The sequence below is a fragment of the Pygocentrus nattereri genome, chromosome 22 (assembly GCF_015220715.1).
Source record: "Pygocentrus nattereri isolate fPygNat1 chromosome 22, fPygNat1.pri, whole genome shotgun sequence".
NCBI classification, from domain to species: Eukaryota; Metazoa; Chordata; class Actinopteri; order Characiformes; family Serrasalmidae; genus Pygocentrus; species Pygocentrus nattereri.
The window spans coordinates 31550439-31565226 of NC_051232.1; the positions used below are offsets into that span (position 1 = coordinate 31550439).

A 14788-nucleotide genomic window follows, 5' to 3' on the forward strand; every position below is an offset into this window, starting at 1 on the left:
TTTAAAAAGCTCCTCAAAGACGCCGCTTTATCATAATTTCTGCCTTTCTATACATCGTCCCTGCAAGATCCAGCGCTATTCAGCGTCTATGGCAGCTGTCATATCTACAGCCACCCTCTCCCTGCCTCGCTGATAAGAAAATCCAGTATTGAAGTGTCGATTTTATTTTATTTATTCATTTTTCTTCATATGCAGGTCGGCCTAAAGTAAGCCAGCCTGGACCCCGTTCAGAAAGCCTTTCAACTATTTCTAGCGTGTCCGTCTGCCTGCTGCAGTTCCTTCTCAGGGTGATTGTCAGCTCATAGCAGGTTTACAGCCCAGATCTCCATCAGAACTGTTAGACAGCATCATTATCAGCTTCTTAATGCACGGTCTCTGCCTCAGTCGCGCCTCGGTGTAGCCGAGTTCACGCCGAGTTCATTTTATCACCCGCTGAACCGGTTTGGATCTCCGAGCCTCATTTCTTGACTGCCGTGCATTGATTGCAGCACGCTGATTGAGGGGTTATGCAAAATCGAGAAACGGCAATTAACAAATAGGAAGCGTCTTAACCTCTCATCGTTTTGCTTGTATGCTTGTTGGACCTGATGATCAGACACTCCTTCCTCGTTCAGTCAGCTCTTCAACAGCCTCTGTCTCACTGCCTTGCAGGATTCGTTGGGCCGGACTGCGAGGTGGACGTGAACGCGTGCACGCTGCTGAACGTTACCTGCCCTGCGGGGATGGTGTGCGTGGACGCATCTGAAGACCTGCGCTATACGTGCCGCAGGCCGTGCCCCCACACCGTACAGGTGGGTCGTCTAGATCTCAGGGTCCCCAATATCATATTGCCAGTTTGGTTGCAGATAAACTCCCAGTGCTTTAGAGGTCATTTGCAGGAAAGTAGTTCAATAAATAAATAAACACAGACCCCGCGTGGGATGACCTGACCACCATTCGCATCTGGCTGCAACTTTAGAGACTTACAGCACATGTGATTGGTCTGAGGCTCTGGCCACTAAAGCTACCGTAAAGGCTAGTAAAGTTACACCAATTAAAACAGGACCACCCTGTCTAAATTAAATAATTCTCCATAGTTTAATCTGTTATAGGTCCGGGTCCACACAGGATGGCGCCGTGGTCCGGACTCAGACTGCGGTCCGGCTATTAGTGATCTCTGTACTATACTACATAAAATCTGTTATTCATTATATGCTGTATTATATTAAGTAATAATAAAACCCAATTACAGCTTAAGATAACTATGAAATCTAATAACAAAAAAGACTTCGGTCGGCAATTACATAATATTTATGACAGGCCTAGCTAGTAACCTAGGTAGCTGGCTGACGTCCCCTCAAGCTGAGGCTACAACTAGAGACGTCACTGGGCTAAAGAGTCGGAGGGAAGAGCGCAGTGATGTGTTGACATCACCTCCGTGGTTATCACCCTTTAAAGTGGTTTAGCTCATTAGCATTAATCAGCCCTGGTGTTTCATATGCAAATGAGAGCCGTTACAGATTGTCTTAAAGATGCTGTCCCACATTTTGTCCTCATAGGCAGGTTGAAAACATCTGGTTTAAGGAGATGGAGGCTCTCCGCTGTCGACGGAGAAGTGTTGGTTCATGTCGGTGGAAATGTTTGTTTACTAGCAATAAACTGCGTGTTGAGCTTTTAATGCTGAATAACTGCGCAACCCCTGAGGGCAACTTAGTGCGTATGTGACTTTGAGGAATGTGAGATCAGTCAGGGGACTTTTAATCATGTCAATAACCTCTGCTGATAGCAATAACAATTAAAAAAACATCAGCTTCACATGAATATTCAGCGTCTTTTAATGAAAACACCTGTGTTGTCTCCGAATCACATCTGCATATATGTGCATATTTAAATGAGGCATTTTGGTATATGATCATGGGTAATTAAATATTTATAGTTCTCCGTGATCTCCACAGCCTTGCGCCAACAGGGGGCGATGTTTCCTCAGCAGCGGCGCCAGTTACAGCTGCGTGTGCGCACCTGGCTGGACGGGCCCAAACTGCTTGGTCAATATCAACGAGTGTGCGCTGCACCGGTGTCAGAATGGAGCCACTTGCGTAGATGAGGTTGGTGGGTACAGGTGAGTGGGTGTTAAAAATATACAAGCCACAAAGACACCTGCAAACGTCAAAACAAACAAAGATTATGCTCCAAAAATACACAGTGTATCTGAACTAATGGGCATTGAGCGTCATGCAAGGTTCTGTATACTGTATTTATATAGAGTTTCAGAACATAGCGCAGTCAATGCAGATCATACAGCCATATGCACACGTTCTAAACACCTCGGTCAAATTCCAGGTTTTGTTGAACTTGTGAAAATAGCCCACACACATCCTCCACAGGGCACTGGCATTTCTCTTCCTGTTACCTTGATTTATTGGGAAAAATAAAACATAAACGATGTGCCTGTTGCACACACCATTTTTTAAGATTTGGTTGAGATCAGCAAATAAACCATAACTGTGTATTAAAACGTGTGGAAGTGTGTTCTCTGTAGACGATGTGTTGAACTTAATTACGCTTAGAACATCAACAGAACATCAGTTTTCACCAGGGGCGTTCAAACCTCTGTATTCAACTGTATCTGCAAAGTATGGAAATATTGAAAATAAGCTGAGAAAAAAAACGGCTGTATCCAGTTTTTACATATTCATGACGGCGGAGAGCTGAATTTTTATTACTTTTTGCAGTAAAAGTGTGACGTACTACATAAACATTGTAAAAGTTTCAAAACATATCATTCACCCCCTAGTCCAGGGGTCGGCAGCACAAATGTTAAGAGGAGCCTCTTTGGCCTTTCAACGAAAATCGAACCACCTTGGGAGCCACAGGACTGAATGTCCATTTTACCGTCTTAGCTGTAAATCTGTCTCATGTTCTAATGTACTAGTTTAGGCTAAAACTATAAAATATAAACGAAAAACGCAGACTTGCTTTCAGCTTCAGCTCAGCGAGAGCAGCTTTTCTCACATCTCCAGCAGGAAACTTTTCCTCAAGATCAGTTTCATGTAAAACGTCTCTCAGCGTTCGACTTTTCTGCAAGTCGCTTCTTGTTCTCCAGCTTCTTGTTTGAATTCTCCCGTTCCACCTTAAATGGGGCCTGAGGTGGCAGAAGGTAACTGCTGCAGCGTTTAAGGTGGAACGGGGAAATTCTAACAAGATGCTGGCAAACGAGAAACTGACTTCAGCTTCGTGACTTTTTAGTGTTTGTCAGTTTCTCACTGCAGATTAAACGTATCAGGAAACCAGCCGGAGAGACTATAAACACAAATTATAAGTTTACGTAGTTTTTAGTTTCATGATTTTAAACGATAATTTGACGTTCAAGAAATCAAAAAATACTTTGAAGGTTTTATTATGTGAATATGGTTTCTTTAAAAATAACAATTGGTTTGTTTTTAGAACATTTGATAGTGTTTAAAGATCAAAAATCGTTACTCAGTTTCGCACCAAATTTTTAGATAAAAATTCTGGTTTTCTGTGTAACACTATCATTTCTTGCCTTTGGTGCATAATGTTGCCTCAAGGCAGTATGTCCCCTAAGGACTCCTGCTTATATATAATTATGTTATTCTAAAGATAAAGATGAATAACAGCTGATTTTGGTGCTGTCATATTCGTCCTGAGTGGACTGCAGAGGGAAGTATAAAATCAGGAAAAATGCATAATAGTATCTCATCAAAAGCAACACCTTTGCAACAGCGGTCTGTGGTATCAGTAAGAATAATGTGCTTATTATTGGCTATTCATGGTTTTATGAATGTGAAACGAGTCATTTTATTTCAACAGCAATGTTCACCCTGACTCAGATTCACTCGAGGCAGATTTAGGCAAAACTGTGACTCCGTCATAAACACAAAGCATCTATTAGATCCAGTTATTTATTTCTTTTTCATGCCTCCCTCAACACTGAGGTACGTGATTCCGTTAAAAACATGCTCATTTTTATGCACCTGCAGTTGTCGGTGTGACCGTGGATACACCGGCGTCCACTGCGAGCTCAGCATTGACCACTGCCTGGGCCATGAGTGCTCAGAGCACGGGGTCTGCCTGGGCCATCGGCACAACTACACCTGCCGGTGCATGGTGGGATACGAGGGGGTGCTGTGTGAAACCCAAACCGACGAATGCAGGAGTTCACCATGTGCCAACGGCGCCACCTGCGTGGACTCTGTCGCCAATTACTGGTGTCTCTGCGCCTCTGGCTTTGAAGGTGAGCTTGGCACTTCTAGGAGTGGCCTCTGGGTGGCGCTGAGGTCCTAAATGAGAGGAAAAGAGGATACAGTAGTTGAGGCCACAGTTACATTGTAGGGTAAAAGTGGACCACAGTTTTTCAGAGCTGTGTGAACACAAAAAATCTGAATTTTTAAACCTGATTTTAACCAATTTAGCTATAGCTGTGTGATATTCATTAAAACAGGTATTTATGCACAACAGACCAAATATAGTGAGGATTAGGATACAAAAATAAATAGAAATAAAACAGTAAATAAAACGGTGCAGGGGAAAGCGCAAGAAGGCCTAAGGGCTTTGTTCCAGATACTTTTATTAGATGGTTTTTCTCGCTTAATTTGGGTGCTTTAGGCCAGGTCTTGCTCTGTTTTCTAGGTATTTTGATTGATTTAATTTGATTCACTTTCCAGTGAACGTCCTTTGTCCATGTTCTGAAGTCCTGAATGATGTGGAAAGCCATATAAAGTAGGACAACCCCGACAAATCACAGGCAACTACCTCAGAGCAATTTCCCCCGCCTCTCGCAGTGCAGGAGCTCCAGAAGCACATAAAGAACTCAATCATGCGAACTAATCATTACATTTCATGTGTGATGCACTAAGTGTGCGGTAGTTCTATGACTGTTGGCGGCTGCTTAGGTTGAACCGGATTGGAGAGAAAGTGTAATTATGGAGATGACACATTATAACAGCCATAATTATGACAGCAGTGAGCTAATAAACATAATTATGACAGCAATAAGCTAATAAACAAATTATTGTTTTTCCAACAAATACCGGGGAAATGAAAGCATCGTGATTAGGTTTGTTTAAAGGGAATATGCAAATATGCAGTTCATTTGTGCATCACTAATACAGAGGCCTTCAGTTTTGCATTTTGAGACAGACAGATGTGTGTTTGTTCTCTTCAGGGAGAGCGAAACGTGACGGATATGGATGCTAACGCAGACATAACGACCGTCTCTGTAGTTGGATTTTCCCTCTTAGCTTGTTGCAGTGAGAGGAAGCCTAATAAGCCCCTTGAAACATTCTGCAGTGGTCACCAAGCAGCCTCCTGGAGATCTTCCTTCAGAGGTTTGTTCCGCCCCTAAATGGCCTCACCTGCGCTCATCAGCCAGAGTTTTATTCAGAAGGTCTTTACCAGCAGAAGGAGGTGTTTTTGGAGCTTCTGAGTGTTTGGATTGCCAGAGAGATGGAATATCAGGAGGACAGCTGCTTCCCACTGGTATAGTAATTGTTACCTAGGTAGAGGAGGGACAGTTTAATGGACACTTGTTTCATTAAATCATGATTTGCCTTTTAGCTGCCAAAGTCTGTGGTCCAGGCAATCTATATATTTGTGCAACAACAGAAAAAATATTAAGCATTTCCAGTTGCTAGCTACATCAGACGAGAATGCTGACCAAGCGTTTGGTGTTTCTCGGACTTTGTTCAGCTAAGGAATGAATTAATTAGCTGAAGCTCAGATGTGAATTTATTTAAACCAAAATTCAGTATCATATTTACAGTATTGCTCAAAATACCAACACATTTACCAAGCTGGAAGACCTTCATGATTAGCTGAACCAAGCTAGAGGATCTGCATAACCAAGTCAACCAAACTTAGAAGACATGCATGACCAACTCAGCCAAGCTGGAGGAGCTGCATAACCAACTCAACCAAGCTGGAGGAGCTGCATAACCAAATCAAGCGAACTGAAAGACCTGCATGACCAACTCAGACAAGTTGCAAGACCTGCCTGGGCCAAGCTGGAAGACCTGCATGACCAGCTGAGCCAAGCTGGAAGACCTGCATGACCAGCTGAGCCAAGCTGGAACACCTGCATGACCAACACAAGCAAGCTGGAGGACCTGCATGACCAGCACAACCAAGCAGGAGGACCTGCATGACCAGCACAACCAAGCTGGAAGACCTGGTCATGCAGGTCAAAAAATTTCTATGCAGAACCCTGTACAACACTTTCTCCACCAGTCTAAAGAACCATTTCACCATACAAAGAGCCTTTTAATCATGCAGGTGGTCCTTTGAGTGTTGATGGATTTATACAGAACCGTGATCTTGACTGAAGAACCCTTGAAAATCCATATTTTTTAAGAGTGTACTCAATGTGCTTTATCTAGTACTGGGAAAAAAAAAACACTGGGAAAATAATCAAGCATTTGTACTGCACATCTAAGTGTGTTCTGGCAATAATAATTGATATATTCTAACCACAGTCAGTAATATTTCTCAAGATTTGAGTAGGTGAGACCTACAGCAAAATCTTGCTACTTGGATTTCGTTCTAATTTGACCTTTTTTAATGGCTTTCGAGAGTTCGACCGTACAATTCCTTCTGTTCCGTCCCACCCGCAGGTCGGACCTGCTCGGAGAATACGAACGACTGCTGGTCGATGCCTTGCCTTAATGGAGGTTCATGCGTGGATCTGATCGATGACTACATTTGTATCTGTCCACTTGGTAAGTACGGTCCACCATGCTCTTCCACTAAGCGCGCATGTTTCTGAGCCGTGTACACACGGCCGCGCTTCTGTACGTGTAACGCCGCTGATTGATTGAGCTCGGAATGGGGGGGTTTGTTTCTGAAAAATGACAGCGCCGGAGCGGGGCCCGCCTCTGCGTATAAGCAATCACTCCACATCCATGTGAAAGAGCCCACTTATGAGGTTGTGCAGACGTGGATACGCAGGGCTGTTTATATTTGTCCTTTTCTAAGAAACGTGGACTCCATCTCCGATACATGATGAAGATGTGATGTCCTCAGGGCAGGAAAACACAGCAGCCCATCAGTGTAAATTTTCCAGCCTTGGTTAAAAGGACCCCTCTTAAACCCGATGGTGAAAGAAAACAGGCGAGCCGTCCTGTCAGGTTTAGGTTCCCCGGCTGGTGCGAGTTCAGAGGCAGATGTGATTTAGGTGCGCTTGATCTCTTTGGCCTCGTGGAAATTCACTTAGGCAAGTGGGATGTGATTAGGTCTTGGTAGGGTTAACAAATATACCAGGAAAGCTCGTTATAAAGGCCTCACTCTGGCCTTCTTCTCGGCCGTAATGCCTCGTTTTTCACCTCGTCCTGGCAACACGGCCCTGTAGTCCATCAGGGCGAGGGAGGCGAGTTGGTTTCCCAGCAAAGATGAAGCTTTAGCAGCTGCGTTTGGCTGACGAATGGCTCCACATGCATTATGGTTTTTGGAAATGGCCAAACGCTTTTCCGAGAGCTGCAACATTTGGAGCACATTTTAAAGGAAAAGCATGTGATGGCTTAACCGTTTAATGCTGATGTAATGTGCAACCAGAAAGCAGACTTGTAGAATCAGGGAGGCAGAGCGTCGTCAGGAGAGAGGCATGGGTCAGTTCCAGTAAACACAGCAGAGTGTTTTGGAGTCATGTGACTTTACTGAGGAATCTGGGTAATAGAGTTCGAGTCTGGTAGTGGGAGTGAGGGAATCCGCTCCGCCTCGTGATTCCCCAGAGGATTCTGGAGAATGCAGGTCTTGTCTGTCTGAGGACTGGTTGAATGTGTGACAGCTGAGCCAAAAGGCGATCTTGCTTTTCATCTATTTTGATGTGTGCACTCCATCAAGTCTTCAGTACCTTTTAGTTGAGGAACATATTTTAACCATAATCCAACGATTGTGCTCCTTGACGGCGAGGTGGTGGTGGTGGTGGTGGTGGTGGTGGTGGTGGTGTTACAGTGTGGGCGGGTGTGTCTGGTCAGTACAGAACTGCCCTACACTGTGAAACGTACAGTGACCCAGTGGCCCAAACTACTGAATAACATCATTAATCCAGTCATTGTGGCTCTGCAAGAACAACACAGGCCTCATTTGATCTTCATGGACAACGATGCTCCAGCTCATCGAGGTGGCATCATTAGGGAACGGCTGCTGGAGACTGGGGTACCTTAAATAGAGTGGCCTGCACTTTCTCCAGACCTCAATCCCATAGAAAACCTATGGGATCAGCCGAGTCGCCGTGTAGAGGCTCGTAACTCTGTACTTGTGAACAGCATGAGACGTTGTTATCAAGCTGTAATTGATGCTGAAGGGCGCATGACGAGTTATTGAGACATTGAGACTGTTTGTTGGGGTTTACCCACCACTGCTGTCGCTTTGATTTCAGTAAATTGTTTGAGCTGAGTAAATCACCACCGCACGCTTCTACTGAAACACCCTACTTTCATGATATAACATCACTGTAGCGTGAACTTTTTACATTTTCCATAAATTTCACCCCCAAATATCCTGAACTTTTTGAAATCTCCATTTTCGTTTTTTAGTTTTTGACATATGAAGATGCCTTACATTTTGTGTAAATTTCATGAAGAATGGGCCAAAAGAAACGGCCTAAAATGACTTGGAAAAGTGCAAATATGGTCCTTTTCTATGGGAAAAAGCCTATTTAAGGCCACAGTTGGATCTTTGAGGGCATCCTTGCATCCTGATTAACAGATGTACCTGCGTTTATAGATTTCTGACCAGCTAACAGACTGAGCAAGAAAACATAAATAGGGACACATTTCACATTTATGCCAACTTTTATTGCTTCTCTTCTGAAATAAATCAATATCAAGCTGAATTCAGTGATCTGAAAATTGGGGTCTTGCTCAGAAGTCGCAGCAGTAAAGTTGCAGCTTATTTAGTGTTAGAAAACCCACTGGCACACAGAGAACGGCCCTGATACATTTGGCTGTGTCCCACGTGGGCATGCATGCATTGCAGCTCCTCTGGAGGCAGATTTGAATGAGTTACAGGGGAAGAAGCCAAAGTTAAATGCAGTGCTGAGACATTAGATAAGACGGAGATACGTGGGGTCGTTTTCAGGTGCCTTTATAGGTTGTGTGTATGTGCCCACTGTCTGTCCAGATGTGATTTTTCGCTTATAATTCTGTGCTCATTTCAGGTCAGATATACTTGCATTGCTCTTATTTACAATGAACGTAGTCACTAAGCAGCTTTATCCAGGTTCGAGCTCCTACATAGTAATCACAGTTTGAAAAAATACAGTTTTCAAATCATTTTTATTATATTTAACAATATTGTCTTTAGTTTTAAATGGAAGAACTGTAACCTAATAACGGCTGATGAGCTGCCAGTTGATGAGTTAGACCAATAAGAATCCAAAAAACACCCGTTTTCTGTTCGTGGCATCACTGTTAGCACAGTTATCTCCACATTCCAGCGCCATGCTAGAAAAAAAGTGGGTTTCTGTGGAAATCTGGCTTTCTTTGCCTGAAAATGAATGTATGGAAAATACTAAAAGTAACTCAAATGGCAGTACTGACCAGAAAAAATTGACCAGCAAACCAAGCGCAACAGTGGCAAGGACAGATTTCTAAGGATGGTTCACGTGCATTTTTTCTGAGGGTGGTAAAAACATGAGGTGCACTGCACGGCCTTTTATTCCTTTTTTTCTGCTTGCAGGCTGCCAATATAACTGTGATCTACGAATAACTAGCAGGCAGCGTGCTGCTAAACAAATTAAAGTAGAAAACGGTCAGATTTTTGTTTGTCATGCAAATTTTAATACATGAAATTATACTGTTCACTGCAAAAAAATGGTATATTGTCAAGTGAAATCTATGTAATATTTCTTATTTTGAGATATATATATATATATATATATCTCATTTCTAGACATTTTCTTACCTGTTAAGAAGTTTTATCAAGAAAAATGATACTATACTGGCACGTAATTTAGCTGGTTTCAACTACATTTCTTAAATCATTTGCTAACACAGAGAGTTTTACTTAATAAATCACTTCAAATTTGTTTGGACGTAAGTGAAATCATCTTAATCAGCTTGCAACAATCTCCCCAGGAGAAATGCTAGATGTATTGATTAGATTTAAGATCATTTTACTTGACAAGATACTATTTTGTGCGTTGTTCAGGACTCTTGGTCGCTGCAGCCGTCTCCTGCGTTCCCTTTGAAATGATTGGTCAGCCTAGACAAAAGCGCTCATCATGCAGGCTACTTGGTGATCTTTCTTGAGCTGTGCCGGACACACAAAACACGAGGCGCCCAGCAAACAAAAACAGCGAGCAAAGTGCATTTCTTCAGTTGAAAACAATAGACACAAAGAGGGAGCCTCGCCTGCTGGTCGATGAAAACAAAAGCAGTGGGAGGAATGAGAATAATGACCAGAGAAGGTAAAAGAGGACTGAAGCTTTCAGATTGACCGGTAAAACACAATGGCTGAGTGTGTAGGACCGAATGGCCGAGGACCAGCTGGGGTCTGTCTCGGGGTCAGCCGCTACCAGCCCGAACACTAGAAGAAGGAACCAAGAAAAAGGGCTTTAAAACGTGCCCATAATATCGCAGGCAAAACTGCAAATTAGGAATCACTCGGCAAAACCCGGACGTGCGTAATGGGGTATTAGGCCGTCCCTAAAGAATCAGTTGAGGTTCATGAATCATTTGGAAAAAATCTCAGCATAATTAGGTTCCAGGTCCACAGGTACACACACCCCAACAATGTGTAATCAGTTTTTCAGCCGAACGTCCATAACAGGGCCAAAAACCACAGTTCTATTTCATATTCCTCAGAGCCTGCATGGGACTTTATGGCCACTGCTGCTTAAATATGCAAGCCTTACCGTTTTTTTATACATCTGACTCATGTGTGAACATTTAAAGCTGTAAAATGCATGAATTATTAAATGATATGACAGGTTGGTTCCTCTGAATATTCATGTTTATTTCACGCTCGTCCGCAAGGTGTGGGGTTTATGTATCTGCGTCCTGTCTGATCTGCATTCGGGGCCTTTTGCTATGAATTATTTCTCTTCAGCTGGTTCTCGTTTCTCTTGCTCCAGAAGGAAAACGCAGGTTCGCGGCGCGGCGGTCCTCCAGCAGGAGGGAGCGCGTTTACGGAACCGTGCGTCTAATTATTTTTCAAATGAGTTTCGTTGTAGGAGACGCGGTATCAAATGTAGCTTGAAACACATCCTTCTACAAATATTGCCTTGATAGATGACTCGCTGGTCGATGTCGCTTTGCAGTCAGTTTGGACGGCGGAGCATCCGCGCTCCTAATTCTCCGGCTAACTGCGCTGTTGTTTTCGTGCCTCCTCTAATCATCGCAGTCAATTACACTTTCATATCGAGCACCTTGACCAAAAGTTCTTCGAATACATGGACTCATTCTGGCTTTATTGCCTTAATTTACAGCCTTAAGCCCAATGTCAAGTGGGCTTGACCAATAGAAATCAGTAACGCATTAAATCCTCATGAATCTGTTGATGTCGTTACTTATCTGAAGGTATATTGTGAATGAACACCACGGTACAGTCTGTACAGTACAGGCAGATCCGGTTTTACAGCAGCCCTGAACATGCGCCAGCACGGCTTTGTAGCAGACCTGTGTTACAGTTTTGTTCAGTCCATCCAGAAGCAGCTCATAAGACAAAAGACCACCTACAAGGCTAAACATCTGGTCAGTCAGTTCATCACCTGTTAATCTGTTTCAATATTTTTGTCTGAGTAGTGAAACAACAACATAGCTTGCTTAACCTCTTCCTCTCCAGGGTGTGTTTTGGTTTGTCCATCTGAATTTACAAGAGCAAATCAAACAATTCAGTAACTGCATGAAATAAACGTGCATTTTTATTTATTTATTTATTTATTTTTGGTAAAAGTTCCCCTCGGATTAACAGAACATGTTTTATGATCACACATATCACTACATGCTTACGATTCACTGCTGAAAGCCAAAAATCTCGGCCGCTCTTTGTGTTGTTTTCTAAAAGTGATGTTTCCAGAGCAGATCACTGAAGAGACGCCGTCTGTTTATAGTTTAGAGCCCAGATTTGGGGGGAAACGGGTCGACTTTCAGTAGAAAAACAAAGTTCAGCTTCTTTTATTATAAGGGTTTAAAATGACGTCACCGTCTATTAGACTGGAGAGAAGAGCTACAGCCTCACACGACGCCCAGCTTCTGAATGGAGCTCATGGAATATGAACGTTATGAAGAACATGACCAGGTGCAGTTTGGAACCACTGGCAGTTCCAAGGAGTTAGAGAGGTTAAAAAAAAAAAAAAAAACAAAAGGAAGAAAAAAGTGGGTGGGCAGGGTGGCACCTCCCTCTCCCTCCATCCCTCAGCGCGATGCCAGCCAGCACAGGCGTCTGTTAGCTGATGTAACAGCACTAGCGGTTAGCGTTCCCCTCTGAGCGTGTCCAGCCGTCCAGTGATGTTGTGTGAGTAGCAGTTTAAAAAGATGTGATGGTGCTTCAGGGGTCTCAGAGGAAGCCTGTCCTAGCCTTTGCCCTCCCCCAATCACTCGATATTGGTGGTATCGAGTGACTGGGGGAGTCCTAAGTAGTGGGTGGAACTGGATACGACTAAAATTGGGGAGAAAATTGGAAAAACAAAAATTCGAAGTAAAAGAATGGAAATGGAAACTGAAACCTGATAAAAATGAGAAAAAAATAAAAATAATATTAAAAAAATAATAAAAAAAACCACAGTAGCCAATGGCTGTGCAGTTTCGCTCATTAGATTGTAAAAGTACGTCTAAAAAAAGATGGATCATGAAAATCTACTGTCACTAATGCTTCAGCCGTTAACGCTTGAATGACTAAAGCTACGAAAATGTTGGTAAGGGAAAGCAGCCCCCGTGTAGCCCCCTCCCCTGCTGTGGAGCGATTAACGCCTATTGTCTTGGTAATGATGAGGAATGCGTTGGAAGCACCAACATAAAGCTCCTACAGCTCCCAAAGCACCTAACGTCACACAACTTGAAGGTGAAGTTGAAGTTCCAACCCGAGTGTCTGTTACCGATCCCACGGCGCGGCGGAGAATCTGTAGAATCCAGTTTAAAAGTTCTAATTCAAGGGCGCGTAGTAGCGACGGATAAACTGAAGAGGCCCGCTAATAAAAAACTTCAGTCTGAATCCCGTCTCTGGACGTTTCTCTGTTCTTAGTGGAAAAATGTATTTTATTATTATTTTATTTTTAGTAATCGAACACTTTCAGTTCCGCACTCTGTTTGAAGTCGTGTAAGCGCTCTTTATGCCAGGTCTCTCCTACTGTCTGTGGACGCCGTGCATGCCGTGTACAAACCATGCGCGGCCATCGCTGCCAGGTCCAGCAAGTCGGAGAAGACAGTAACTGGCCACCCCTCACTGAAAAGACAAATCGAAGTTTTCTCTGTCTGTCTATCTCTCTATCTGTCTCTCTATCTCTCTGTCTATCTCTATCTGTCTGTCTATCGATTTCTCTGTCTGTCTATCTCTCTATGTGTCTCTCTGTCTATCTCTATCTGTCTCTCTATCTCTCTGTCTATCTCTATCTGTCTCTCTATCTCTCTGTCTATCTCTATCTGTCTCTCTATCTATTTCTCTATCTGTCTATCTCTGTCTGTCTCTCTATCTATTTCTCTGTCTATCTATCTCTCTATCTGTCTCTCTATCTCTCTGTCTATCTCTCTGTCTATCTACCTCTCTATCTGTCTCTCTATCTCTCTCTCTATCTCTCTGTCTATCTCTATCTGTCTGTCTATCTATTTCTCTATCTGTCTGTCTGTCTATCTGTCTCTCTATCTCTCTATCTCTATCTCTCTGTCTATCTCTCTGTCTATCTACCTCTCTATCTGTCTCTCTATCTGTCTGTCTATCTATTTCTGTATCTGTCTGTCTGTCTATCTGTCTCTCTATCTCTCTGTCTATCTCTATCTCTCTGTCTATCTCTCTGTCTATCTACCTCTCTGTCTGTCTATCTATCTATCTATCTATCTATCTATCTATCTATCTATCTATCTATCTATCTATCTATCTGTCTATCTGTCTATCTCTATCTATCTATCTGTCTGTGTCTGTCTGTCTGTCTGTCTATCTGTCTGTCTATCTGTCTGTCTGTCTGTCTGTCTGTTTGTCTGTCTGTCTACCTGTCTATCTGTCTCTCTATCTCTCTGTCTATCTCTATCTGTCTCTCTATCTCTCTGTCTATCTCTATCTGTCTCTCTATCTATTTCTCTATCTGTCTATCTCTATCTGTCTCTCTATCTATTTCTCTGTCTGTCTATCTCTCTATCTGTCTCTCTATCTCTCTGTCTATCTCTCTGTCTATCTACCTCTCTATCTGTCTCTCTATCTGTCTGTCTATCTATTTCTGTATCTGTCTGTCTGTCTATCTGTCTCTCTATCTCTCTGTCTATCTCTATCTCTCTGTCTATCTCTCTGTCTATCTACCTCTCTATCTGTCTCTCTATCTGTCTGTCTATCTATTTCTCTATCTATCTATCTATCTATCTATCTATCTATCTATCTATCTATCTGTCTATCTATCTGTCTATCTCTATCTATCTATCTGTCTGTGTCTGTCTGTCTGTCTATCTGTCTGTCTATCTATTTCTCTATCTATCTATCTATCTATCTATCTATCTATCTATCTGTCTATCTATCTGTCTATCTCTATCTATCTATCTGTCTGTGTCTGTCTATCTGTCTGTCTATCTGTCTGTTTGTCTGTCTGTCTGTCTGTCTGTACCTGTCTATCTGTCTGTCTATCTGTCTGTCTGTCTGTCTATCTACCTGT

At 42.9% G+C, this 14788-nt stretch overlaps 1 protein-coding gene across 1 annotated transcript in view; it reads left to right on the top strand.

Annotated features, from left to right (window-relative positions):
- The window catches only part of eys (eyes shut homolog), a 445373-nt gene that overhangs the window by 91244 nt on the left and 339341 nt on the right, over nt 1-14788 (top strand). The window contains exons 9-12 of the mRNA XM_037532720.1: nt 652-791; nt 1935-2098; nt 3981-4234; nt 6609-6713. Coding sequence (XP_037388617.1) covers nt 652-791; nt 1935-2098; nt 3981-4234; nt 6609-6713 — 663 coding nt within the window. The remainder of the gene's footprint in view (nt 1-651; nt 792-1934; nt 2099-3980; nt 4235-6608; nt 6714-14788) is intronic.